The sequence below is a fragment of the Syngnathoides biaculeatus genome, chromosome 14, assembly GCF_019802595.1.
Source record: "Syngnathoides biaculeatus isolate LvHL_M chromosome 14, ASM1980259v1, whole genome shotgun sequence".
Classification (NCBI taxonomy): domain Eukaryota; kingdom Metazoa; phylum Chordata; class Actinopteri; order Syngnathiformes; family Syngnathidae; genus Syngnathoides; species Syngnathoides biaculeatus.
The window spans coordinates 7,511,524-7,539,122 of record NC_084653.1 but is presented as its reverse complement, the minus strand read 5'-3'; the positions used below and the strand labels follow the sequence as shown (position 1 = coordinate 7,539,122).

General features: G+C 41.0%; 1 protein-coding gene across 1 annotated transcript in view; it reads right to left on the bottom strand.

Annotated features, from left to right (window-relative positions):
- Positions 1 to 27,134, bottom strand: part of ttn.2 (titin, tandem duplicate 2) — a 281,273-nt gene extending 254,139 nt beyond the window's left edge. The window contains exons 1-22 of the mRNA XM_061840871.1: positions 27,016 to 27,134; positions 26,798 to 26,906; positions 26,517 to 26,720; positions 25,250 to 25,605; positions 23,068 to 23,276; positions 22,632 to 22,707; positions 20,174 to 20,320; positions 19,411 to 19,536; positions 15,972 to 16,214; positions 15,786 to 15,896; positions 15,132 to 15,368; positions 13,632 to 13,691; positions 11,283 to 11,541; positions 9,721 to 9,790; positions 8,950 to 9,147; positions 6,783 to 6,925; positions 6,522 to 6,694; positions 4,863 to 5,090; positions 3,134 to 3,375; positions 2,760 to 3,004; positions 706 to 870; positions 466 to 634 (exon numbers count right to left, since the gene is read on the bottom strand). Of these exons, the coding sequence (XP_061696855.1) occupies positions 466 to 634; positions 706 to 870; positions 2,760 to 3,004; positions 3,134 to 3,375; positions 4,863 to 5,090; positions 6,522 to 6,694; positions 6,783 to 6,925; positions 8,950 to 9,147; positions 9,721 to 9,790; positions 11,283 to 11,541; positions 13,632 to 13,691; positions 15,132 to 15,368; positions 15,786 to 15,896; positions 15,972 to 16,214; positions 19,411 to 19,536; positions 20,174 to 20,320; positions 22,632 to 22,707; positions 23,068 to 23,276; positions 25,250 to 25,605; positions 26,517 to 26,720; positions 26,798 to 26,906; positions 27,016 to 27,063 (3,818 nt within the window). The 5' untranslated portion in view covers positions 27,064 to 27,134. The remainder of the gene's footprint in view (positions 1 to 465; positions 635 to 705; positions 871 to 2,759; positions 3,005 to 3,133; positions 3,376 to 4,862; positions 5,091 to 6,521; positions 6,695 to 6,782; positions 6,926 to 8,949; positions 9,148 to 9,720; positions 9,791 to 11,282; positions 11,542 to 13,631; positions 13,692 to 15,131; positions 15,369 to 15,785; positions 15,897 to 15,971; positions 16,215 to 19,410; positions 19,537 to 20,173; positions 20,321 to 22,631; positions 22,708 to 23,067; positions 23,277 to 25,249; positions 25,606 to 26,516; positions 26,721 to 26,797; positions 26,907 to 27,015) is intronic.
- Between the last annotated feature and the right edge of the window lie 465 nt (positions 27,135 to 27,599).

Here is a 27,599-nt window from a genome sequence, read left to right as displayed (position 1 = left end):
AATGGCTCAGTGGTAACCACTTTTTCTACAGAATGAGACACTGGGAGAGAGGGTAAGCGATGACGTAAGCCTCCTCCTGTGTTTCGAAAGGGCCTTGATGTAGATGGCTTGAGGATTTCGCCATCACTTACTGTACATTCTGTTCATAACAACATACTCACAAAGACTCTCACTCCATTGGAAAAGTGGCCACTAATGAACCATTTTCCAACCAAGCAGTTGAATGAATACTTGTCATTAAAATTGATCATTTGGTAGTCACAGCTTGCAAGAATAACATCAACAACAAACCCCATGTGACCTACAATCAGAAAAATATCGGGGGACTCTACCCCTTATATTTAGAAATGAAGTGGCCTTTTGAATTAAATTAAATATTCTCAACAACCAAAGAGTCTAGTTGCTTCCATTTAGATTCCTTGAGATTCTAAGGGACATGAGAGAGAAATTTTTAAAGACGCATACTTGATTTGTGGGTGCTTGTGCGGGCTGATGATGTCACTGTTCTTTAGCCACACAATGTCAGGCACCGGGTTTCCAATAGCTTTAACAGCCAACTCCACCAGAGTTCCCTGTTTGACTGTCATGTTCTTCAGCTTCTCCACAAAATATGGACGTGTCAGGCTTTCTCGTGCTGGAAATCAAAAGATGACAAACAGTCCATCAAAGAACAACAACACAAAAAGAGCTGTGATGGACACCTACCTTCAACAGTCAGAGTCACTGTGATGGTGGTGCGCCCAGCTCGGTTGTGAGCAACAACCGTCCACTCTCCAGAGTCCTGGGGCATCGCAGGGACGATAATCATGGACTGAACGCCATCCTCCTTAACTACTATCTTGTGGGTATAGTCATTGATTACTTGTTGTCCTGGAAGCAAACAGTAGAAGGAAGTAATGAAGTACTAATGCTTTGTTACTGCACTTAGATAGACTTTCAGGTATTTGTAATTTTCCTGATGACTTTTACTTTTATTCTCTTCATTTCAAAATTGATATCTGTACTTTCTACTCTTTACTTAGTAAAAATGGCTTTTTAATTATTTTAAATCTGTGGGTTATGACAGAGGAACAGAAGGGGACAGAGAGGGGAAGTGAACTATGCTTGATATCTTGAGTGATTGAGTTCTTATAGAGATTCAGGAGGTGGAAAAAACAAGGACAGCTGTCACACAGAGGAACAAAAACCACTCATGATTAGATACAGCAAGATATTCCCTCTTCATTGCTTATTTAAAGTGGGACTGTAATCCCTATAAACATTGTAAAGAAAATATTGTAATGAAAAATACATATAACAGTATTCACTTCAATGTCTATACGAAAAAATAAATGTGAGCGGATCTTGCGTCATCCATGTGCAAAGTTGCGCAATCGAGTGTCCCTCGACATCCAAGTGGTCACCGTATTAGTCACATCCTCTGTCCTTGACATCATCGTCACTTCCACCGTTGAAAACACGCAGTGCCTGCTACTATGGAAGCCGAACAACAGAGATATTCAGATTTTTCCGACACCCCTTCTGACACGGAAGCTCTTTTTGAAAAGGACAACACCACACAACCGAGTGAAGTTACCGGTGCAATATTACACTATTGTTTCGATCCCTCAGGGCAATATTACACTATTGTTTGGAGCCATATTCAGATGATATGCGATCATGGCCAAACCGCATCCCCGTCCGATCCACTTCTGCGGCGGATATGAGCCATCGCAGCTCATCGCAGCCTGCCGGTGTGGCTTATGACAGAGCCAAGCGGTGCTGCTTTAGGGGGGTGCTCACAGACGCCGCAGTACTGAGCAACACAGTCGAGCTGGGGCGCTTTATGCGCACACGCGACTGAGTAACGCATTCTCAGCTCGGTTCTTCAGAGCTACCCCGATCGCACCGACGCGCAGCCTTCGCAGAAGCTGTGACCACAAACGCAGTGCCTCAGCCAGTGTGGCTGATTTTCTGCTGCCGGTGGCATATAAAGAGGTGGCGGAGCCGACCCATGCTGCTTTTAGGGGTATCTTCAAAGCTGCCGCAGTACTCGATGAACACTATCGAGACGAGGCTGAGTGAGACATTGTTGGCTGGGCGACGCGCACATCGACACATTTCATACGTGGATCTTTTGTTACGTCATGAGAGAGACCGATTACGTGGTCCGCCCCAAACTATTATTTTTTTTAGTAGCTTTATGCGCACATCGACACATTTCATACTCGGATCTTTTGTTACATTATGAGAGAGACCGATTATGTGGTCCGCCCCAAACTATTATTTTTTTTAGTAGCTGTATACACACTTTCCTGTTATTTGGAACCCACGAAGCTCTCGTCCTCTGCACCCGTGCAATCCATTTTTCACAACGAACCGGGTCTCTTGCAAACTTATGAAGTGTAAGTTCATCCTCCCGAGTGTTCAAGCAATGTCCAGCAATGCAATGAGCCGGCATTTTGGCTAACACGAAGGAACAACGAGCTGCCTTCCTGTAGGTAAAACTAATGGAAACAAACGAGTCCACTTGGGGGCACCGCAGTCCTTTACGTCACTTCCTGCTTCTTCTGGAAAACAAATCCCTGAGAGGATTTTCATGGTGGGAGTTACAAAAAGCTGTATTTGTCAAAATCATGTTTTGTGGTGAAAAAACACATGGGACCATATTGGCTGTGAGTTTTTCATTAACAATATACCAAAAATCATCCATTTCATGACAGGCCCACTTTAAAAATTTTGTTTGATGCTGAAAATGTGTAATTTTGACTGCCACTCACCATTGTGGAACCAGTATGTGTCCGGCATGGGTCTGCCGACCACTTTCAGGTCAAATCTTGCGGTTTGCCCTTCGGAGCATTTGAGTGAAGTGGGCTTCATTACAAAGACGGGCTTGTAAAGTCTCTCCAACTGAGCCTCATCTGTCTCATCAAGCCTTCGTGCAGGAGAACGTCCAGGAGAACGACTGGGAGAACGACTGGAAGAACGGCCTGGTGAGCGGCTCAGTGAGCGAGGGGATTCAGACCTAAGAAAAAAAAAAAACATCTCAAAAGGATTCACTAGAGATCATCGAAATTAAAAGTCCTACTTAGTCTTAAAACCATTTCACATTGCTAATGAAGAATAATTCATTGTAGTATCTTCTGCAACATACTGGATTCTCTGCATGGCTGGCTGCGGTATGTATCTCTGAGGCGACACACTTTCAGAAGATTCCACGTAGAGCTTCCCAGAGCTCACGGCGTTGCCCTTCATGTTGCTGCCCAAGGCGCTGTACACGCCCTCGTCCTCAGGCAGAACTACAGGCAGTCGCAGGCTGGCATGTCCGTCCCGAAGAACCTCCACCTGGTAGTGTCCACCAGCCCTGATACGTTGACCGTCTTTGTACCAAGCAATCTGCCAAAACCCACAATAGGGAATTATGCTTCATACTTTTGTCCTCAAACAACCATAGCAGAAATACAATATTTTTTCTAAAAACTTAAATTAAAAAAAACAATTTCTTCCTTTTAAAAAAATAAACTCTCACTTTTACAAAACAATTCCACACTGCTTATCCTTTTCTGGGTCATGTGAAGAGAGAGCCAATCCCACCTGATTTAAGGCAGGCAGGCAGGCACATTCTCTGCCCAGTCGCAGGGCACACGTTGAGACAGACAACCATTAAGACTCATATTCACATCATCACTGAGAGGTTTCGGTTTCCAAAACAATTGCTGCCTCCACCAAAGTCAGGAGAGTGTACCAGTACACTGACATCCATCCATCAATCCATCCATTTTCTTAGCCGCTTATCCTCACAAGAGTTTCAGGAGTGCTGGAGCCTATCCCAGCTGTCAATGGGCAGGATCTAGGGTACACGCTGAACTGGTTACCAGCAAATCGCAGGGCACATAGAAACAAACAGACGCACTCACAATCACACCTAGGGCCAATTTAGAGTGTCCAACTAATGTTGCATGTTTTTGGGATGTGGGAGGAAACCGGAGTGCCCAGAGAAAACCCACGCAGTCATAAGGAGAATATGCAAACTCCACACGGGGAAGGCTGGAATTGAACCCGGGTTCTCAGTTTTCCAGCTGAGCCACAATACCGCCTACCACTGACATTTAGAGAAAAAAAAAGTAAAAACAAAACAAAATAAACTTTTCAAAGAAGAAAGTTGGATTGTTATAGGAAGGAATCTGAATATGAAATAAATATACTGTAATTTTATACTCCCAAGTACATGCACCAATGCATCGATGCACCGATTAATGCAAGCCAAATTTTGAATTAAGCGCAATCTTCAGATACGCCACCCCTCAAGTGAAGTGAAAAAAAAAAACAAGAGAAACTCAAGATCCTGAAATGCCTTTGAATGTAGGCAAGAAGAGCCATAATCAATGTTTATTGACTGGGATGTCTCTAACTAAGCAATGCCCCTTAAATGCACACATTACACACACGAATACCACAGTATGTACCATAATTATATCTTATTTTCATTTTCTGTCCTGTTTAGGGTTGCGGATTGCTGGAGCCTATCCCAGCTGACTTCAGGTAAAAAGTGAACCACACCTTGGACGGGTCCCCAGTCAGTCGCAGGGCACATATAGACAACTATTTGCACTCACATTCACAGCGTTACTGAGTGAGAACTGAAACCTCGCGAGTGTGCCACTACACCATCAGTGACTTTACACATAATTGAAGTTGTAATTTTTTTATATTTTCTTCTTGTTCCATTTTATAATACACAATAAAGTGCTACCTTTCTTTATTAATTCCAATGGGGAAAATGTATATCATATACAGTATGAGTACATTGCGTTTTGACCTCGGTCACGGAATGAAATCAAGGTAACAGTGTGTTAATATCTTCTCTCTGGACCCCTCCTTACCTTGGGCAGTGGCACTCCAGCCAGCTTGCAGTGGAACGTGACGCCCATCCCTTCCATGATGCGGTAGTTTTTCACCAGTGTGTCAAAGGTGGGCGCCATAGCTTCGTTGTCTGCTGCGCTCACCATTTGCTCCCCATCCTCCGCCATCAGTTCGGCATAACTAATCCTCAGGATGCGGATCTCAATTTCCTGGATGATCCGCTCTTCAAAGGCTGAAATGAGGAATTCCTGTAGAACAACCGAAAAATGGTCAGGTTATGCTGGAACATCATTGGACTGTAGAGATCTGCAGACACCGGTGGCAAAGGTTTTCACATTCTGTACTTAAGTAGGAGTAAGGGTAGTTGTGTTTAAAAAAAAAAAACATATAAAAGACTGGTAAAAGTAAGACTCACGGATCGTACCAATTTTTTTTTTATCGATGCATAAAATATTTCCCTCTTTGAAAATGCTAATATTTCATGTTACGTTTTTTTTTTTTCAGAGAAGCTAGTATGGGATGGTTTAAGCTTTTACTATAGCAATACAACAACAATAACAACAATACTTATGAACAAAGTAGCAAAAATTATAAGGCGGCTCATGATAAAATTTGAAAACTACAGCTAACTTGTATGTGTTTTTTCAGATGAGACGGACAATATTTGGACAACAGAAGTTGGTGTTTTTTTAGCCTGGCACATAACACATTTTCCCCCAATTATTCTTGTACCCCACAACATCAACAATTCTCTTAAATAAAGCTATGGATGGAGAATATTTTGATCAAGATATGAATCAATTCATCAAGATCTCAACCCCAGTTGACTGCAACAGAGCAAATATTTCTCTTTCTAGTTCCGTCTTTTTACTCTTGAGAGTTTGGAGGTCGAAAAAAAGAACAGAGTCTACTTTTGACAATGCATATCACCACTGGATGTTTTTTGTTTGTTAAAGTGGTTTCACCTTTCTTCCAAATGGCTTCTTCAGTTAAATTTTTTTGGTGTAACATCCCTCTAAATGAGGCCATTTTGGGGAAGACAGAAATATAGGCAGTCGTTAGGTCATGTCTCAGGCTAGGAGACGAAGCGGGCGGTCTAGAAGCTCATGTTAGAGTATCGGCGGGTGGCTTCGTCAGGTCCAGAATTAGTGGTTCATTGGGATCTCAACAAGAAAAGATATTCCTTTGAGGACAGCAATATCAAAATTCTGGATTGAGAGAGATGTCTGAAACAGGCCATCTATGTTAAACTACAAAAGTCATCTATAAAAAAAAAAGAAGATTTGAGGCAACACCTATCATCTGCCTATAACAATGTCATGAAATCTCTCCCCCAAAACGTCACCTCAGTCATCGGGAAGAGTAGCCCAAATTAGCTGTTTTGCAGGACTTTTGATTCATTCATCACAGTGGGCAACAAGAGGAACGCCCTATTCTTGACCACCCTCATAAAACACATAAATACAAGGACGCCACACCAAAAATTTAAAACTGAAGAAGCCTTTTGCATTAAAGTTGAAACGTGTTCAACATATATGAATAATTCATTTGCTTTGATTCAACCTTTGAGGATTATCCTCACCCGGATGACTGAAAATCGACACAGTCACCCAGGTGAAGATACCTGAAAAATCTACTTAAGTACAATATAGGAGCATTAACCACTGGCAATTGCGTACCGTTTCTGAGACAAAGCTCATTGGGGTTGTTATCCTCTTGTGTTGTGCAACTTGCGCTTGGTACCCGCTCACAAGCACAGATGGCTCCTCGACCGTTGTCGTCGTCATAGTTGTAGCTGTCACTTCTGTTTTATACATCAAACCATGCACCTTCATGTAGGCTTCGTATTCCTCTGTTAACATTGGAAACAAAGAGTATTTTTCACCAGGGTGACTTCAGTGAACATCCTGAAGACGAGTGAGAACAGGAGATGGCTTTACCTTCCTCCAACAAGCAGATGGAGGCCGAGGCTTCTCCGTGTGAATTCTTGGCAAATACTGAATATTCTCCAGCATCATCGGCGAATGTCATGGATATCTCCAATTTGGATTCTCCAGTCTCTTTCTTGTAGGTCACTTTATATCTAAAAAGGATGAAAAGTATTGTTCTATACCTGTAAGATAGGCATCAATTTTTACATTTTCTCCACCATTTATCCTCTTTAGCTAAAAAGGCAGACTAAAATCCGAACTAGCCGCCAGCCGGTCACAGGGCCCATAGAGAGAAGGGTGAGCATTCATGCTCATGTTCACACCATCAGTGAGTGGGAAGTCAACCAATCACACTCTGATAAACATACCACCGCACCATAAGTAACGTATCTTCTTATTTATTTATTAACTACCAGGTTGGTCCCATTGAGATTCAGAACCAGACCTGCAGCTCAAACGTGTCATCCATCATTTTTCAAATGGCTTTTCTCCACTAGTCTCGTAGACGTGTTAGCCCATATTTCAGCTGACTTTGGGGAAGAGCCAGGGTACAACCTGAACCAGTCACCAACCATTTGCAAGGTACTTAGAAACAAACAAACATTCGTAATCATATTCCCACCAATGGACACTTTAGTCTTCAATTGTCCTACGATGCACGTTTTTGGGATGTGGGAGGAAATATGAGTACCCTGAGAAAACCCACTCGGGCATGAGGAGAATGTGACTAAAACTGTTGGTGTTGTATATGGGTTGCCACAACCCCAACCACAAGTTTTTGTCAAGATTTCATTTCAAGTTAGTGGTAGTCAGTAAGGTGGATATCAAGGATAGTTAAAAAAAAATGCTTGAATGGCTTTCCATAAAGCTTTTTGTTAGCTAGTTTCTTAGTTAACTACTGAGCCAGTTTGTCTGTTATTCAGTCAGTTAGTGAAAGAATTCACAATTACCACCACTAATGATGTAAACTAGCAGAATATCAAAATGTTAGTTGTGCTTCCCTAGTGACAGGTTCTTAAACATATGTCAGTTGTCTCACTACTGAGGAGAAAAGCCATACTAACCCTAACCTCTACTCGTATACTTTACCTTAAGCTACCTTACCGTACCTTATGATAGATATCAAGGATTTGGAATACATGGTCAAATGGCTTAAAGGGGCACCAAAGTGGCAGACTGTTGTGAGGATCCAAATGGCGGGTCCAAATCCAGCCTTGCCTGTGTGGAGTTTGCATGTTCTTCCCTATACCAGTGTGGGTTTTCTCAGGGTACTCTGGTTTCCTCTCACATCCCCAAAAATATATGGTAGGTCAATTGAAGACTATCAATTGCCCATAAGTGTGAACGGTTGGTTGTTTCTATGTGCCCTGCGATTAGTTGGCGACCAACTTAGGGTGTACCCCACAGTTGTCAGTTGACAGTTGTTCTATTAGTGCATTCGATTGTCTTACTAGTGAGGACAAAGCTCATACTCATACCGTCATCCCTCACTATATCATAGTTCACTTATTGCAGCTTTAGTGCCTTCTTTAAATTGTACAGTCCGGTGCAGTTACTCAACTGCACTTCTGTGTTTAAGAAAACATGGTTAGCAAATTGAATATAACCTATTGTTGCTAGTTCGAACAGATTGTAATCTAGATTAGTTTGGATAGAGAAAGGATGGAAAGAGCCAAAATAAAACATTATTATTATTATTATTTTGAATTTGTTCAAGGGATAAAATGTCTTGTTTTATTGGAAAATATGTCAATAGTATTATTATGAAATTGATTTTTATCACATTCTTAAAATAAAATATTGCATCTTAAAATGAGACTTTTTGTCTTGCTGAAAATTTAGAAAGAGGTCAAAAATGTCCTAAAATAACTTGAGTATGATGTTTTCACTAGAAATGAGATTAATTTACCTGAAAAAAATAATACCCAGACCTAACGTGCATTTACTGTATTGGCTGATGTTGGTGAATTGAAACAGAAAGCTACTGTAAATGCTTAGTTGCTAATTTTGTCTGTAAACCTGAAAATAATGTACATGGACCTAAAGGTTTTGGAATACATTCTGAAAGATCTTTCCATAATCCCTCTGGTTCTGGGGCCCAAAATATATCATGCTTATATTTTCTAAACATTCTGAAACAACTGGTATCAATCAAGGCCACCTTGTGAGAACTGACCTGTATCCAGTGGTGAGAATGACGCCGTTCTTCTTCCACACAACGTGAGGTTTGGGGCTTCCTCCCACTTTGCATTCGAAGGTCACACTGGCGCCCTCCACCAGCTTCTGGACTGTCGGCTTAGAGATGAAGAACGGGGCAGAAGGCTCTTCTGGAGTCACCTCCACCGACACCAACTCTTTCGTCTCCATGGTAACACTGACGGACAGCCAGAGTGTTGTCGATTTGTGTATTCAAGCAAAGCACAAAATTTAAATGCTAATACAGTATACAATGCAAAATTCATAGATGGGATAACAAAATGTGGATCGATGTTACGGTGGTTACAACCTTTTGCCAATGAAAATTAAACACAAACAGTGTAACCGCACATGGAGATGTGTAATATAACAAGTGGAGAAGAACTATTAGTAGGACTAAAATTACTGCAGTTAACTGTGACTGTATCCTTACTATATATCAGAATACACTATCTGTATTGTAGGACTCCCAGGTGGCGCTCATGGAACAAATTAAACTCGCAAGTCAAGGTACAACTATGTTGTAAAAAATAGCCATTGTGCCCAATTCATAGACGCAATATGAAATTATGCGTATTTCGCTACGCTCTCCTTTTATGCATTATTGTTCCGTGTGTGTTAAAGTAGCAGCTGTTCAAACTATTGCAACACCATTGCTCATTTTCACGAGCCCATCTATGGCTTTTCGCATTATATGTAGTGTCAAGCTAACTGACTTTAATTGTTATTATAGAATTAGAAGTGGACTCACGTTTTGTCTTGGGTCATTTCTACGTGCGTGACAGCCATTGTCTCCTCTCTGCTATCCACATCTTCTGAAACTACAAGACACAATGACATCTTTAATGCAGGCCTGGGGAAATTACTGCCCGCAGGCCATGTACGTACGGAGGTGGGTCGCAAGGTCCATACTTTAATCTGGACCACCAAGCATTTACATTAATAACAGGTGTGAAATATGGGTAGAATTAATTTATCATTTTGTTTCTCAAATTGGTTAATTAAAATTTTAGTCCTTCACATTTTGGTTGGCATTTATTATCCATCCAGGAATTTTCATGGTCGTGGTTTGCAGCAGTGCTGGAGCCTATCCCAGCTGTCATCGGGCAGGAAGCAGGGTAAACCCTGAATCGGTTGCCAGCCAATTCAGGGCACATAGAGATAAACAACCAGTTGCACTCACAATCAAACCTAGGCACAATTTTAGCATCTCCAATTAATGTTGCATGTTTTTGAAATGTGGGAGGAAACCATAATAGCTGGAGAAAACCCACGCAGGCACGGGGAGAACATGAAAACTCCACACAGATGGGGCCGGTATTTGAACTCCAGACTTCAGAACAGTAGGGCCTAAAATCTAACCCGATGCTGGCAACCAGTTCAGGGTGTACCCCTTCTCCTACCCATTGACAGCTGGGATAGGCTCCAGCACTCCCACGGCCCTCTTGAGGATAAGCGAGGAAGAAAATGGATGGATGGATTATAACTTTATACATATTATAATTGTTTTTAAAAATGAGCATGAATTAGTATTTTACTATAAAACTATTTGACATAAAATACAATATATATTAATGAAATTAAAAGAATATACATTTGGTTAAATATTTAATATTCAAATAAATTAGCAAAAGTTATTAATTGATGAATAAAATAAATGAATAAAATGGTTTACATAAAATAAAAATTATGACTGTTGTAAAATTGAAGAAATAACCATGAATTCTAATAGAATTTCTAAAATAATTTTAAATAAAAAGTATTATGAAAATTAACAATAGAAAATACACTGCTTATTTTTTTTAAATGAGCATGACGTTTTATTTCATTACAATATGAATAGTTGTACATAGAATACAAAAACATACAATTCAAAATTTTTTAAGGGCAGTAGTTACAATTAAAATATTTTAATGTCTGAATTTTTATTCTATTGTCAAAATAAAATATTTTACATTCATTAAAACTATAGTAATAAAATAAACAAAAATAGATTTTAATCAAACATAACCCAAAATAGGTTTTAATCAAGCAATTATACATCAATTAAAAACTGTTTTCATGTGATTAAATAAATGGTTAGTAATTATAAACTAATTATAAATCTTTTTATTTTAACAAATGAGGATTATTAATATTTTATCCTAAAAATATTTACATTTATTTCATTTTATTTAAAAAAATATTAAATTCTAAATACATAATGTTTTTTGAATTTCGTCTTGAATCGATTGGCCGGGCTCACGTATCCATTTTGAAACTAAAATTTTGAGCCCAAACATTCGCGCAGCCATGTTGGAATATTGCCATTACCTTTAACAAGAAGGTAACAGGAAGTGCTGACGGTTCCGGCCTTGCTGGTGGCGGTACATGTGAAACGGCCGCTGTCCTCGGCGAAGGCCTCACGGATCAGAAGTCGGGCGTGGCCATCCTCGTAGCTGAACTGAAAGTCAATGGAGCTCTCCATCTTGTAGTCTTCTCTGAACCACATGACCACGGGGGCAGGGTGGCCGCTGATCTGACACTCCAAGGTTACTGACTCGCCTTCGGTCACAGTCAAGTTCTTCAGGCCCTAAAACATGAATACTAGTGCTAAATTCTCACAAAACAACAACAATAATACACTTGAGGCTGGCTATGACATTTTGTAGTGCTGTTGGAATATGTAACCATGAGCCATGTTATCATATTGGGAAACTGGGCAAAAATGAGACATTAGTTGACATTAAGGTCATTGAAAGTGAGAACATTTTGATGGAGCCAAGTCAGGTTTTGAATTTCTTGTGTTGCAACATTTTTTTTTTTTCGAGTAAAGAGAATTTCTCTCGCCTTGCTGACAGCTGTCATCAGAGCTGTCACAGCTTCCTGGTGTAAAATGTCTACTGTAGATTTTTAGACACTTCACACCAGATTAGATTAACAGCCTAATTTTTATTCTCTAGGTCCAGGTTCTTGGACACTTCACAGCATGAACTTGTGACATCCTTCACTAAGGCTGAAGTTACAGTCGAAGCAAAGAGAACTTCTCTTTACTTCCCAAAACATTTGTCTGAATACAAGAAATCCAAAACCCATCATAAAACAAGACCAGATGAACACTACACATCTCAAGCCAAGTCAGCTCGACTTCACCATATGAAGTATGCTTACTCAGGAAGCTTTATTTCAATGGAAAATGGTCTCTTTGTTACGTTTGCTCAGACAGTTCTAAAAACCGCAGTGCTTTTTAAGAAATATTTGTGACCAAGTGGAAAATACTCTAGGTTAAGTAAAAAGACCAGATCATCTCTTCCAAGCATCTGTCTGTTTTTATGGAACTCTAATGAACTTTATTCCACTAAGGTATATACTCAACATAAAATACAAAAGGCTGGGAATATTGGCCTTTGAGGTGAAATTTTCACTTTGACCCTAACTTTTAGAGATCAACTTAACTCATTGACGACTGTAGGCATTGTAATTTGTCAAATGGAATCCAAGTGTTCACTTCCACTAACGGATATTTTCATCAAATACATTTTTCACTATGTAGAAGTAGAAGATGGTCTCGCCTGGCTTGTCTGTGAAATTCAGATTTGTAAACAACTGTAATGACTAACAGAATGACTAGTGTGTGGTAAAAAAAAAAGTCATAAACCAATGTGGGGACTGACCAAAAATATTGTTTTGTGAAAAAATATAAAATGGCATCACGTCTCAGTGCCACGGATGCCTGAGCCTGCACTGTTCAGACTCAGGAGCTCTGCCCCCTTACACAATAAGGCAATCAGACTCCAGTACATCATTCCGATCCCAACTCAAAACTCACTTATTTGTCTTTGCTCTTTATGCAGAGGCAAGGTGAGTGACTGGTTACCAGATCTGGCTCGTAGTTCTGAGTACCCCAGTTGAAATCCAGACTCGCCTGTATAGAGTTTACACTGCAGTTTCATCCCAGATTTAATTGAAAATTCTAAATTGCCCGTAGATGTGAAATTGAGAGCAAATTGGTTGTTTGTTTATATGTGCCCTGCGATTGGCTAGCAACCGGGTCTGGGTGTTCCCTGCCTCTCGACAGCTAGGATAGGTTGCAACATGCCTGCAACTCTAGTGAAGATAATTGGTGTGGAACATGAATAAAAGATCTTTATGCTTATATCATCTGTAAGGTAACCTTGAGTGACTTGAAGGGCACCTCCAATTAAAATGTATTATTATTTTTAATTGACGCAAGCCACGTGGTGAGTCAAAATCACTCACAGTGCATGTCTTAGTTGTATATCTGTAAATAAATGATTATTTGTCCATTAAAACCCTTTTATCAGTGTTGTTGCATGGTAGTTTGAGATGTCACAACAGCAAAAAAAACATTTTTTAAAGTCACAATTTTGTTGTTTGTTTTTGTTTGGAACTCAATGACTTCATTTGACCTTTTCTGAATTTATTGAATGTTTTCAGTACTTTTTGCACAATTTCCTGTTTAACAACAAGGAGCTGAACAAACACCAACATTTTCATGTTTTCATTTTTCACGTTTTTATTTAATTCCCAAAGATGTCCACTTGTATGCCATTTTTTGGGGGGAGTGGGATTCTTTTCCACTCTCTCCGTATTTACTTTTGCAACCTGCTGATGACTCTGAGTCTCTGTGACAAACCCCATCCCTGAATTGGAAGTACTTACTGCAACAATTGTAGGTGGCATGAGGGTCTCCTGGGCACTAGTGGTCACTGCAACCACCTCCTGAGAGAACAACAACAACATATTCATCGACTGTGCTAGTGGTTCTGATTGGGAAAACAGGAAGTGTGGGGGGGGGGCACAAAAATGATGATGAAGGCAACATTAAGGTGAGGACAAGAAAGGCGGGTGAAGATCCACACAGGGTTGTGGGCTCTGCAATGGTCATTTGTGTCCAACTGGGTTCCTGTTTTTAATTTAATTTATCTGTGTTCATGCAAATGAAATGAAAGTTCTAAGTGGTTATGGAGAGGAGGGGGGGGGGGATTTTTGTTTCATTTGATCATTTCCAACTTGAGTCCTTAAAAGATCCAATTGCACTTTATCGCTCAATGGCAGTCACTTTTGGCCACTTGAATCCTATGAAAAATACCTGAAATTAATTGCTTATTTATTGGATTGAATCATGTAATTTGGGTGAAATGGTTTTCGTTTTATATTCACCTCTGGAAAATATTGGGAAAGTTGTTGACCATTAAAGTCAAGGCAAATGGGGGGGGGGGGGGGGGAAATAAACCAAAGATATACAGTTTGCTTTTATGAATGACTACAAAAATCAGAGAATACTTTCTGTTAAGAGCCTGAAATTCTGAGGTTTTGGAAAATTTCAAGTTACACAAGCGCTCTCAACGATAAATCAATGATCAAAATAGTTGTGAATTAATTTGATTATTGGTTTGTTTTAGATTAATTGGTTAACTGTTACATATTTAATGTACAGGACTAATCTTAGTTTCCAAAAGAGGTGTTCAATGGCTTACTGCACTCCGATGAATGAGAGAATTATTATTGGAAAAAGTGGCGATGCCTGCTCAAGATGGCGGAGCAGAATTCAATTTGAATTTATCAAGTGGAATCGCCATCTGCGGACTGTAGAATGACACTACATTTTCTAAGGGAAGAAAAATAAGATGGTACTGTCGTGAGAAGGTGGCACGGTGAAGGAACTGGTTCGAGTGTTGGCTTCACTGTTCTGAAGACCGGGCTTCAAATCCCGCCCATGATTCTGAATGCAAATGGTTGTTTGTTTCTATGTGCCGATGTAGCGATTGGGTGGCAACCAGTTCATGTTGTACCCCGTTTCCTGCCAGACGATAGCAGATTGATTTCAAGCCCTCCTTTTTTGTCATTTTTCTTTTGTTTGATTTACACTGAAATCTTAATTTGTCCCAGAACTTTATCACATAGAAAATGCCATCACTGAAAAAAAATTCATACTGCGTATTGTGCAAAAAAATTGAAGGTTTAAAAGAAATACGAAGAATTACACAGTTTGTACTCATGGCAAGAACTGATGTTCATTAGAAATGTGATGCAATAACAAATAATCAACTATGTCCGTACTTGGACAAAAATGGCCACAACCAGAGGGGTAAAATCCAACAAGGCAACTGTGGGTTCTAGAAGAGAAGAGAAAGAGATTTGTGGGGGTGGTGGACCAACCTGAGCCTCCCAGTCCTCAAACTCCTCCTTGGCATAAAGCCCGACCACCTGCGACTCAACCTGACTTTGATACGTCGACACCTTAAAGGGTGGCGCCACACGGGCCTCCGGTGCCGCCACCACTACCGTCCTGCGGACAGGACTCGGGGAATGGACAGGCTTGATGACCTTTCTGGGGGTGGAGGGGGATGACAGCTCTTTGTGCAGGGTGGCCATGGCCGTGCCTGCGACGGACACCTGCCCCAGAAACAGCGGTAAGTGGCGAGTAGGCTCGAGCCATTCAACATGTTTAATAGAGGTCGGCCGCATGACGGAGGCATTTGGGTGCAAGGGGATATTTGGTGAGCTTGTCAAGGGTTTAAGTGAAGAACGAGTTACAACCAAAGCATCATCGGATTTAATCAGTCGGTCAGTCAGTAAGCAAGCCATGTTAAGTTATGCTATGGTTGTGGTTGGAGGGGATAGTTAGTCTTTGATACCGTGAGACAAAACCATCTTCCCACAATAGAGATAAGTAATTGTAAACAGATAAATGAGTCAGTTCATTTAGTTTGCTCGTTTTGTCATTTCAGTTCTGTCAGTGGTTTCATTTATTTTGGTTATTTTAGTAATTTTGGTTCGTTCTGGTCATTTTGGTCATTACTGCACTCTTACCTCTTGAATGGCCTCAGCTTTGGGAACAGAAACTTTTGCCACAGTGAAATGTGGAAGTGGGGTGGAGGGGGCGCCAAAATCTAATCGGGACGAGGCGACTGCCCTCGAAATCTGGGATGACCAACACATTTAATTGACATCAAACAAACTCAATGTGTGAACAGAATGTTACTCAACGAGGCTGACCTTTGTGGTCTCTGTGACTGCAGTAGCAGCAGCTACTGCAGTGGCAGAGGTAACGGTGGCGGCTGCAGCAACGGCACTTATGGCTGCAGCCGTGGTTGCAGTGGGGACAATGTCGGGTTGTGTCATTTTCAAATGTTTCTCCATAGCCACTTTCTTCTTCACCTCCACCACAACAGCGTCCCGCTTGGGTGCTTCTACTATGTGAACCACCTCTTTTGCAGCCATTTGTAATTGCTCGCCACCCTGCGAACGTTGACAGGACACACAAGCGTCATGTCTTTCCTTAGCCTTTTGAGCCTTTCCTCCATTCTATTACACCCTTTGTCCTCACTCACAACTTCATGACAATTCAACACACCAAAAGGACCAATGTGTGACATTTTTTTTTAACTGTAAGTGCCCCTTTTGGCTATTTTGTAGACAATTAAAGTTTTATAAACACTAGAAAACTTTATGAACAGCAGTTGGTAGAATTATCCATGTCCAGAATGACAATGGCACACTTGTAGAATAACTTTGGTTTAAGTCCAACTTGGAGAAAAGTAGTAATTTTGTGACCATTGGATGTTTTCAATGTTAATTAAATGGCAATGACATCTATGATCCCTCGAGGGTCAGTTCTTGGACTTTTTTTTATTCACCCTTGAGGCTTATATACTTCCCTTAAGTCAAGTTCTTAAACAATTTAATGTTGACTGTCATAGCAATGCAGATGACAGTTATATCTGGCAGTGTCTCCAGATGACTACAGTTCAACCAAAGTGTGGCATCAATGTCTAAAACAAATAAATAACTTGATCGAACAAATCTAAAATAATTGTTTTTGGCTAGAAAGCAAAAGGGATTGCAGGGAGTAAACACCTAGAGTCACTCGCTTTAAAATTAAGGGTTTAGGGTTAAGTCCAAAACATTGGTTTGGTGATAGAGAGTGACCTGACCTTCAGCAGTCATAAGAAACCACTCATTAAAACAACATATCCACAGTGAAGGGTTGCATGTTCCAAGTTGAGTAGGAGAAGCTCATCCACAGTGAAGAAAATAAGTATTTCAACACCCTGATATATTGCAAGTTCTCCCACTTACAAATCACGTAGGGGTCTGAAATTTTCATCGTAGGTGCATGTCCACAGTGAGAGAGATAATCTAAAAAGAAAAATCCACAAATCACAATGTATGATTTTTTAACAATCTATTTGTGTGATACAGCTGCAAATAAGTATTTGAAGATCAGATAAAACCAATGTTAATATTTGGTACAGTAGCCTTTGTTTGCAATTACAGAGATCAAACGTTTCCTGTAGTTGTTCACCAGGTTTGCACACACTGCAGAAGGTATTTTGACCCACTCCTCCACACAGATCTTCTCGAGATCAGACAGGTGTCTGGGCTGTCACTGAGAAAGAAGGAGTTTAGGCTCCTCCAAAGATATTCTACTGGGTTTAGGTCTGGAGACTGGCTAGGTCACGCCAGAACCTTGATATGCTTCTTATGGAGCCACTCCTTGGTTTTCCTGGCTGTGTGCTCCAGGTCATTGTGTTGTTGAAAGACCCAGCAACGACCCATCCTCAATGCTCTGACTGAGAGAAAGAGGTTGTTCCCCCATATCTCACAATACAGACCCGCGGTCATCCTCTCCCTAATACAGTGCAGTCGTCCTGTCCCATGTGCAGAAAAACAACCCTAAAGCATGATGCCACCACCCCCATTCTTCACAGTAGGGATAGGGTTCTTGAGACGGAACTCATCATTCATCTTCCTCCAAACATGGTTATTGGGATTATGACTAAAAAGTTCAATTTTGGTCTCATCTGACCACAAAACCTTCTCTCATGACTCTGTATCATCCATATGGTTATTGGCAAACTTAAGACGGGCCTTGACATGTGCTGGTTTAAGCAGGGGAACGTTCCGTGCCATACATGATTTCAAACCATGATGTCTTAGTGTATTACCAACAGTCACCTTGGAAATGGTGGTCCCAGCTCTTTTCAGGTCATTGACCAAGTCCTGTCGTGTAGTCCTGGGCTGATTAATCACCTTTCTGAGGATCATTGAGACCCCACGGGGTGATATCTTGCATGGGGCTCCACTCCGATTGAGATTGATCGTCATATTTAGCTTCTTCCATTTTCTAATGATTGCTTCAACAGTGGACCTTTTTTCACCAAGCTGCATGGCAATTTCTCCGTAGTCATTTCCACCCGTGTGGAGTTGTACAATTTTGTCTCTGGTGTCTTTGGACAGCACTTTGGTCTTTGGCCATGTTACGAGTTTGAGTCTTACTGATTGTATGGGGTGGCCAGGAGTCCTTATGCAGCTAACAACCTCACACAGGTGCATCTGATTCATGATGATACATGGAGATGAGGTGGAATTTTGAAGGCGGACTAACAAGTCTTTGAGGGTCACAATTCTAGCTGATAGACAGGTGTTCAAATACTTATTTGCAGCTGTATCACACAAATAAATCATTTAAAAAAATTGTACATTGTGATTTCTGGATTTTTCTTTTGAGATTATCTCTCTCACAGTGGACATGCACCTACGATGAAAATTTCGGACCCCTCCATAATTTCTCAGTGGGAGAACGTGTAATATAGCAGTGTGTTCAAATACTTATTTTCTTCACTGTATGCTTGTATCTCCAGGGGACTTGACTATTATAATAGTCTTCTGACTGACTCCCACTTAAGAGCATTCCTGTTTAATGATCTTAAGGACAGCTCATTCATAACACTGCAGTTCGGGTTCTGACGAGAACAAAGAGATCAGAGGAAATTCGCCCAATTCTAAATACAAAATACTGTACAGTAAACCCAGTAAGCCTGTGAGATCTATAGATTCAGGTAATACCGTGGAGGGCAGAGTTAAAACCAAACATGGTGACGCAGTATTTAATTGTTATCCAACACACAAATTGAATAAAATGCTACCAGATGTGAAGTCAGCCCCAAGTAGAAATGTTTTTAAATCCAGATTAAAAAAAAGAAGTATTTTTTCTTATGCTGACAACGAGCATTTTAGAGCATATTCATTTTAAATAAAAATCTCTTTCACTATATGTGTTTGTCATTTTTGTAATAATTTTCGTAAACTGTATTAGTCTTATGTACTTTGAAATTTATTTTGCTCTTTGTTTTTAAATGTTTTTCATCATGTAAAGCACAGATCTTTTGTATATGAGTGAATTACTAGCTTTTAACCAGTAGAATTTTATAGTTACTACCAGTATTAGAATTACCCTCTTGTCAACTACTGCACAGTTTCATCTCACTGGTAACATGTTGTTGTCCTACAGGTATGGCAAAGTGATCCCACTGAAGTTGAGTTGGTGAAGTTCAGTTTTTTTTTAAAGGCTTTTCAGGATTTTTCTTTTTACCAAGTATCTGTACTGTACTTGCACAGTGTGGGTATTTTGCCATGTGTGGACAGGAGATACCTGTTCAGCCGACACGGCAGCAGCAGCAGCGGCATCGGGCGGCCCACGGCGGACTCGGGCATGATCTACGGCGGCCACAACGGTCGCCACGGCAACACTGCGACCAGCCTGGGAAGCTTGCTCGCCCTGAAAGTCACGAGACAAGTTGACAAGTTAGGCAGTGGAGAACTTCAAGCCACTGCAGTCAAGTCACACGTTGTAAGTCAAGTAATACAATGGGTAAGTCCCATACTGTGGAAATAAAAAGTCTACACATCTCTGTTCAAATGGTGTGTTTCTTTGTTGTATACCAAAATAAGATCATGATAAATCATTGGAAAACTTTTTCTACCATTATTGTGATGTATATAAATTTCTACAACTCAACGGAAACCAAAATGAAATATTTATGAGATTGGAAGGACAAATTAAACAACTGAGAATATCTTGTAAAAATCATGGATTGGAAAGGGAACAGGTGCCTTCATAAAGGTGCAGGATATGAGGAACTTTACAAAATAGTCAATGTTGAGGAATCCCTTTTTTTTTTAAAAAAAAGTCCGATAGAACATCTGAAGTTTATTTTGTGTTAATCACTGGACCTGATAACCTGGTATTGTTCCAGGGGTGTGTAGACTTTTTGTATGCACCGTATGTGCAAGTCATAGGTTTCAAGTCTAAGCCTTCAAGTTTCAGCTGACAGTCACAAAAATAGAGAAATTCAAGTGGAGTGAAGACCAGTATGAAGGACACTTCAGGCAAGTCCCAACATGTGCGGGCTGACCTCTCTGACAGAGGTGACCTGCTGCTCCCACTGTTTGTCCACCTGCATCCTGGTGGTGGAGCCACTGATGCTGGTGACACTGGTGTAGCTGGCTTCAGCCGCATAGTCGCGCTTCCAGGGTGGCAGGACCTCAGATGACATAGAGACCTGCGACCACACCAGAACATGAGTGTGTTGCCCCCGCCTAATTTTGAGGCACACCCGACTTCGAAACCTCACCTCCAGGAGTACCAGAATTCCATACTCAATACTTCACCACCAAGTTGGCTGTCATTTATTACTGCAGTCACAGTATTACACCGACATGCCATGCCATGACGACGTTCAAATAAAACACGTTTTCTTTTCTGGCATTAGTGCTGGGTGACACTTTTCAGGCGAAAATGTTATATTCTTATCTCATTTATTTGCAGACATGTTGCTGTCTTGAATTCTTCTTTTCACCCAATAAAAAAGGCAAAGTAATTATAGGGATATTGTTTATATCTTTATTGTATGTTACTTTTTAATTAAATCTGATATCAGAGAGGATTCCTCTATTTTTATTTACATTTTAGTATAATACTCGATTTAAGAACGCATTAATAATTAACTTAATACATAATTATAGCGATGAAAGTGGACTTTCGTGAAAATTCATGAAAATACAAATGCGAGCACTTGGGGGGTGTGGACATGCCCTCCTGGGAAATTTTTGAAAAAATGGATGGTTGTGGTGCATTCTGGCAATATCTGTAAACAAAATTCAGACAAACATTGAAAGAAAAATTTCTAAGTCCTGACAAAAAAAAAAATTGCGCAGAAATTCCCCAAGGACCAAGCCCAGATTTTTTTGCCGCCCATTGCCTTATCACTGGATAGCACAAAATCACATTTGTCATTAAAATATGCTTAAAATATGGCAGCTTATCTCAAGACAAATTAATTAAGTGAACTATTAAGTAAAAATAAATCTAAAATTGTCCTTTTCCCCACATTATACATATTATAGTATATATATAAAATTAACACGAAAATATATCCTAGAATTTCTACACCGTACATACAGCAAAACATGTTAAAGAAGTTGATCTGTAGTAATTACTATTAACATTTAAGTCTCAAACTTGTGATATCGCGTTGTACTGATACACTTGACCACATTGCTCCCCATCTTAGATATTGATCTAGCAATACTAATAGTATAATCAGTTGCCTTTAATATATATATATACATATATATATATATATATATATATATATACACACACACACACGCACAGTCACTCACATTTGAAAAATGTACGGGTGTGGTCAGTCATGCTCGCAGATAAAGTTGTGGGTGTGATTAGGGATGGCCTTAAAATAACATACTGGATTAATATAACATAACTGTAAATTAAAAGTAAAATAAACAAATACATTATGAAAATACAAAACTAAAATTTAAAACTCAGAAATGATAATTTCCAATTTCAACTGATATTTGTAGAACATGATATAAAACGGTATTTAAAATTTTTCATCAATAAAATTCTTGATCTGACAAACTTTATCTGAAGAAAAGTTTAATGCACTGGCCTGTCAAGGAATAAACACCAACGGTCTATACTTGCAATGTTTTGAAAATGCTGAAAGTTTAGTTCAACATAATCGGCGTTCGTAGCAACAAGCTAGCAATACATTGGAACAAACATTCCTGTTGGCAATCGTGATGTATTGCTGTTTGGGCACGCACCACGGGACTGCCGTAAATAGGAGGCCGACTTGCTAGAACGCACCTTTATGTGCATGCGTTCAACTTATTGGTCACACCTGAATGGAGCAACGAGGTGGATGATAGTCTAATGTTGTTGTTTTTTTTTTTTTTTTTTACGCCGTCACACTGGCTCACGATCGACGCAATGAGCACCCCTGGTGTAACAGAATTTCCTTTGACATGGCTCATGATGTTGATGAATTTCGACGTCAATGCGCTCGCATTACGTGAAGCAGTTCTGAACATGTGCTTTCGTACATGATCCGGACATGCTCAGTAAGGTTAACTTGCATTTCCCCTTTCCGGGTGAATACCGGTTGTTTTGGACCAGGCTTGTTTAGTTAACAACACTTATGAAATAAACACGTAAATTAATGTCAAGACCACACAAAAATAAGTGACGTCTTGAGAGAATGCGAGGGGAGGGACGTTACTGTTACTAGTGTTAGTGGCTCAACATGGCTACGCTTGTGAAAGCAAAACAACGAACTCAAACACATGTTCATCCAATGTTGTCAACTAATATCTGGATTAATTTTAGGCAATTTTTCCTCAATTTTCCAGAGCAAATTTAATGAAAATTTAAAAATCTGGAATTCCAGGAAAATCCGGAGGACTTTCATCACTGCATAAAGTTTTTGTTTGGGCTAACAGTAGATCCGATTGGTAGCACACCAGCCACAATAAGAGGCAGGAAAAATCCTGCAGCGTATTCCTTACCTGTTTGCGTGTGAAGATGGGCGACTTGACGGGTCGGATGGGTGAGACAGACAGTCGGGTGGAGGGTGACACGGATCTGAGAACCAGACACACTTCTCATGATGCTTTCAATTTGAAAATCAAGCTTTATAAAAGAGGCATAGTAGAAATTCAGATTGAGAACATGCTGATATACTGTACAGATGAAAATACCTCATCAGGAACTATCAGAAAAACTTAAGATCGTTTCTTATTTCTGAAGATATGAAAAGAAAAGTTATGTATTGTAAACCACACATTTTGTGAACTATTTCAAGAGGTTTGCGCATCATCTGATAAAAGCACAAATGTTTTCAGGTCCAATCACATGAAGATTTGTTCAGGTTCTTTCTTCAGACCTTTGGGTCTTTGAAGGGCGTCCCTGTGCAGATGTGTATTCCTGAGAGGACAGGCATACCTGACGGGTGCAGGTGACGGTCCTTTAACGTGTCGGACAGGCGACGGGGACTGCTGACGTCCGCCGGTCACCTTTGTCAAATAGGAGGGTGGCGATCTGGAGGTGGGTTTCGGGGGGACCCTCGGCGGGGTTCTGTGAGCTAAATGCTGGGTCATCATTCCACCTTCCATGTGCATTTCCATCATGGTGCTCTGGAAGCTGGTCTCCATCTTGACACACAATCATGAAAAATTATGAGTTTATCACGTTTATCATGCCTCTTACGTCATTGATTCTCAACTGACGTCGCCCCAGGGCCTCCATTTTTTTATTGTCGCTAAGTTGCAAACCACTTTTTCAGAATTTAGGAACAATCAGGAAAATGTATTTTCAAATGAATCCATCGATCCATTTTCTGAGCCAATCATCCTCACAAGGATCATTTGAGTGCGGACCCACACAGGCACAGGGAGAACATTCAAACTCCACACAGGGAAGGCTGGGATTTGAACCCCGGTCCTCAGAACTGTGAGACTAATGCTCTAACCAGTGATTCACCATGCCGCCCTCAAAAATCGCTAACAAAATTAATATTTCAAATATAGGTATGCACGGTGGATCAGCTGTAAAGTGTTGGCCTCACAGATCTGTAGTCCAGGGTTCAATCCCGTCCCTGCCTGTGTGGAGTTTGAATGTTTTCTCCATGCCTCCGTGGGTCTGGGTCCGGCACACAAAATTATAACTGCAGAGCACAGAAAAGCAACAGTGATGTCAGAATGATCATGTTAAAAATGTTTTAATACTTGTCTGTGACTCACCAAAAATAGCTCTATGACTCATGCAGGTATTATCTTTCTCTACTTTGGTTCACAAGCCTCACGTTCTAAATTCCTGTTGTATCTGTGACTGAACATGTGTGACTTTAAATGCCTTGGCCTAGCCTCTTGAGTAACGTGGTGGGAGTCAGTGAATGAGAGTGCAGAGTTGGCTGGATGCTGAATAGTTAAACCGTTATTCACTCTGCGTGTAGCATAAGTCAGCGTCATTTGTGGCAAGGAGCTAGTTGTGTGTACTCTATATACAGTATGTTTGTGTTTATTTTGTTCAGTTTTCTTCAATATGGTGAAAGAGTACCAACGTCCATTTCCAGCGTCACCACTACCTCAACCACCTGTTATGGATTACAATCTGAAGTAGTGGTGGTAGGCTATATTCAATCCGCTAACAACGTTGATTTTACTACAGATGTGAAGTTGAATAACTTAAAACAGTCGTATTTTTTTAGTCTGAACCTCAGGTATTTTTATTAAGTGTGAAATGCTAATAAGCTTTGCATATTCTCTTTCCTTTCCACATGCCCTGGCTCGCATTCTTTGTTCTGCACTAATGGCATGGCAAACAAATCATCTTGTCTGCTTGTTAGGTTTTTTTTTTTACCTGTTTTTCCCAGCCCTGTTCAATGTGTCAACCAATCAGCTCACGTTAGGCCAGTGGTTTTCAAACTTTTTGGGGCGTTGGATTTTAACATTTTCCAATCCCCCAACACATCTTGAACCTTTCTCCAGTGATGCAGGGTGGTGAGCACAATCCGTGCCCCCTTCATCTTAAAAACACTGCTCTAGCCACTCATGTCTTGACCAGGTGTTGTTGTCTCGTCAGTCAGTTTGTTTTTAGGTCCCTGCTTTTGTTCAGTCTGTGTCGCTTCAGTGTTAGTGTAACGTCATGTCACCTAGCCTTCACTATCATGTTTTCCCATAGTCACGTTTCTTTGTTGCTTTAAAAAAAAAAAAAAAAAAAAAGATTTTTTGGACTTTTAATTCAGCGTTTTTCTGTTTTGCCGTCGCACTCTTTGCTTTGCCATTTTTTGTCAGAAATCTTGTGAGTACATCCTGCTCTCCCACTTAGCCTGCTTGCCTCCACGTTTTGTCACCAAATCGCTTTTCTGACAAGAAATAAAAACTTTTTTTATTCTTTTTTGTATTTACATTGGACAATACAATGCTAGTTTTTTGTTTTTTATTATTAAGAACGTGACGGAAAAAAAAATGATGTTTTTCGGAAGAGGGAGTAGAATATAACGTAGGGATTTCTATATATTTCAATTGATTTGATAAACCTGTATGAGAACTTCATTTGATAAACTGAGTTCCATGCTTGACCAAAAAAGGCAGTCGACTTGGGAAAAAGAATGGGTTAGGCTCACCTTCCGCACTCCAGTCTGGGATGCGGAGACAACGGTCTTGGTTTTCTTGGCAGGAACGGCTTCTTCTCCCTGAACCAGAAGCTCAGCGGTGGACGTGGCTCGGCCGCTGCTGTTGCTGGCCGTCACTGAGTACGTCCCAGAGTCCTCTGGGAAGGCCTCGGCGATCAGCAGACTGTAGCGGTCGCCATCTTGGACGATTTTGAAGTCGGCCGAGCTCTGGATCTCGGCTCCTTCACGGTAGAACTTGATGGCAGGTGGTGGAATGCCGGTCACCTGTACGCTGAGGCGCACTTGGCTACCCTGGCGCACCGTTGTGCTCTGAAGTCTTTGAAGGAAGTTGGGGGGCGCCGTCTCCGCTGCACGGGGGCACACAAGCGACCAGTCAGATTTGCTCTTACCAGAATTTCTTAAAGTCGAAACCCACCCCCACAGGTCTGTAAAATGGGTCATGAGACGTTCGGATATCAAGTTCAAAATGCAATCAAGGTCACCAGTAGTGTAAAATATTTCCAATTAGTCTATTATTTTTATTGACATTGTCATTATTTTTCCAGGCGGGACAATTATCCACCTGTAGAGTGTTGGCCTCACAGTTCTGAGGACCAGGGTTCGATTCCAGCCCCGTCCGTGTGGTGTTTGCATGTTCTCCCCGTGTCTGTGTAGGTTTTCTCCAGGTACTCCGGTTTCCTCCCACATCCCCAAAAATATGCATTCATTGAGGATTCTAAATTGATGATAGCTGCGATAGGGTCGGGCATTCCTGCGACACCCGTAAGATTAAGTGGCTCGGAAAATGGATGAAAGGATTATTTTTTCATCCATTTTCCAAGCTACTTGTCCTCCCAAAGGTCATAGAATGTCAGCAAGCCTATCTGAGCTCACTTCAAGAAGACTACACCTTGAACTTGATGCCAGTCAGTCACAGCGCACATTCATTCATTATTTTTCCATGCCTGGGGAAAACCCACGCAGCCACAAGGAGAACATGCAAACTCCACAAGTGGGTTGGAGGCGGGGAATTTGAAACCCAGTTCTCAGAACTGTGAGGCCAACACTCCACAGCTGAACCACTGTACCACCACCCACAGAATTAGTGGAGGGAAATTGTATCTTTATGGTATTTTTATATTTAATGTGAAGCAGTCACAAGGGGATGTCAAGTCAGCCTGAGGAGTAAACAACTACTCGGGGTCCTGGGGGGAGTCCGGGGGAATTAAATACCACACTCGGTCCGGTTTAGCAGAATTCAGTCTGATCCGGGTCTCACCTGTTACGAGGAGTTCTGCGGTGCTGGTGGCTTGCCCAGCTCCATTGGTGGCCCGGACAGAAAATCTCCCGCTGTGCGCAGCCGTGACGCCGTCGATGCTCAGAACAGCGCGGCCATCGCTGAATGAGATCTGAACGCCAGGGAACGCAGCGGATGAGAGGACCTGGCCATCGCGAAACCAGGACACCTCGGGAACTGGAGAACCTGGAGGAGGGCACACAGGAAGCTGGGTCACACGGAGTTTGGCCAGACGGACCTTCTGTACAATCAACGGGTCTTACCGCTCACTTGCGCCTGGAACGTGGCGGCACTACCCTCAAGTGCCACAACGCTCTGCAGCGGTTGAGTGAAAGTCGGTGCTTGGGTTGACATGGTGGCTTGCTCGGCTCCCTGTTAAATGACAATAACAATTTAACTCATTCAGCATGTTGGTGGCCACCTTTGGAGACCAGTAAGATGTGGAAGATGATAACACATTATCTGGCAAAAAAAAACATACCGGTAAAAGAATGAAAACGCCAAGTCTTGAGTAAAGAATGAAATCCATATTACCAAAAAGAAATTACAAAATGTAGTTTTCCTGGGTTTCACTTGGCCTAAAGTGGCGACCATATAGCCAAAAGCTATCATTAGATTAAAACAATGTGAAAAAAACAATATACAGTAATATATTCTTGACGGATTCACTGCTGTAGATGGATATATTCGTCAAGTATATGTTTCAATGGGTTGCCATCCAAGAGGGTCCCTCGCCCAGCTTCCCTGTAAAGGGTCCCACTGACAGATACTTCTGTCGAACGCACGTTTGCATCTGCTTTGTCCATATTTGACCCATTATCCCCATTCCTCTGATTAGTTGCCTCCGTGTAGAAGACCCATTTGTGAGAGCACACGTGTTTTATATGTTGAAAGTGTTGGCTCAGGAGAGGAGAGGGAAGGCAGAGAGCTTCGCTATTAATGTAGAGAACCTAGAGAAATTTGAATGACTGGATTTTAGGTCTCTCAGTAGAAAAAGGACAGGAGCTCAGGAATGCGTGAATAATTTAAATTGTTTTACATTTACTTAGGTATCACAGGACAATA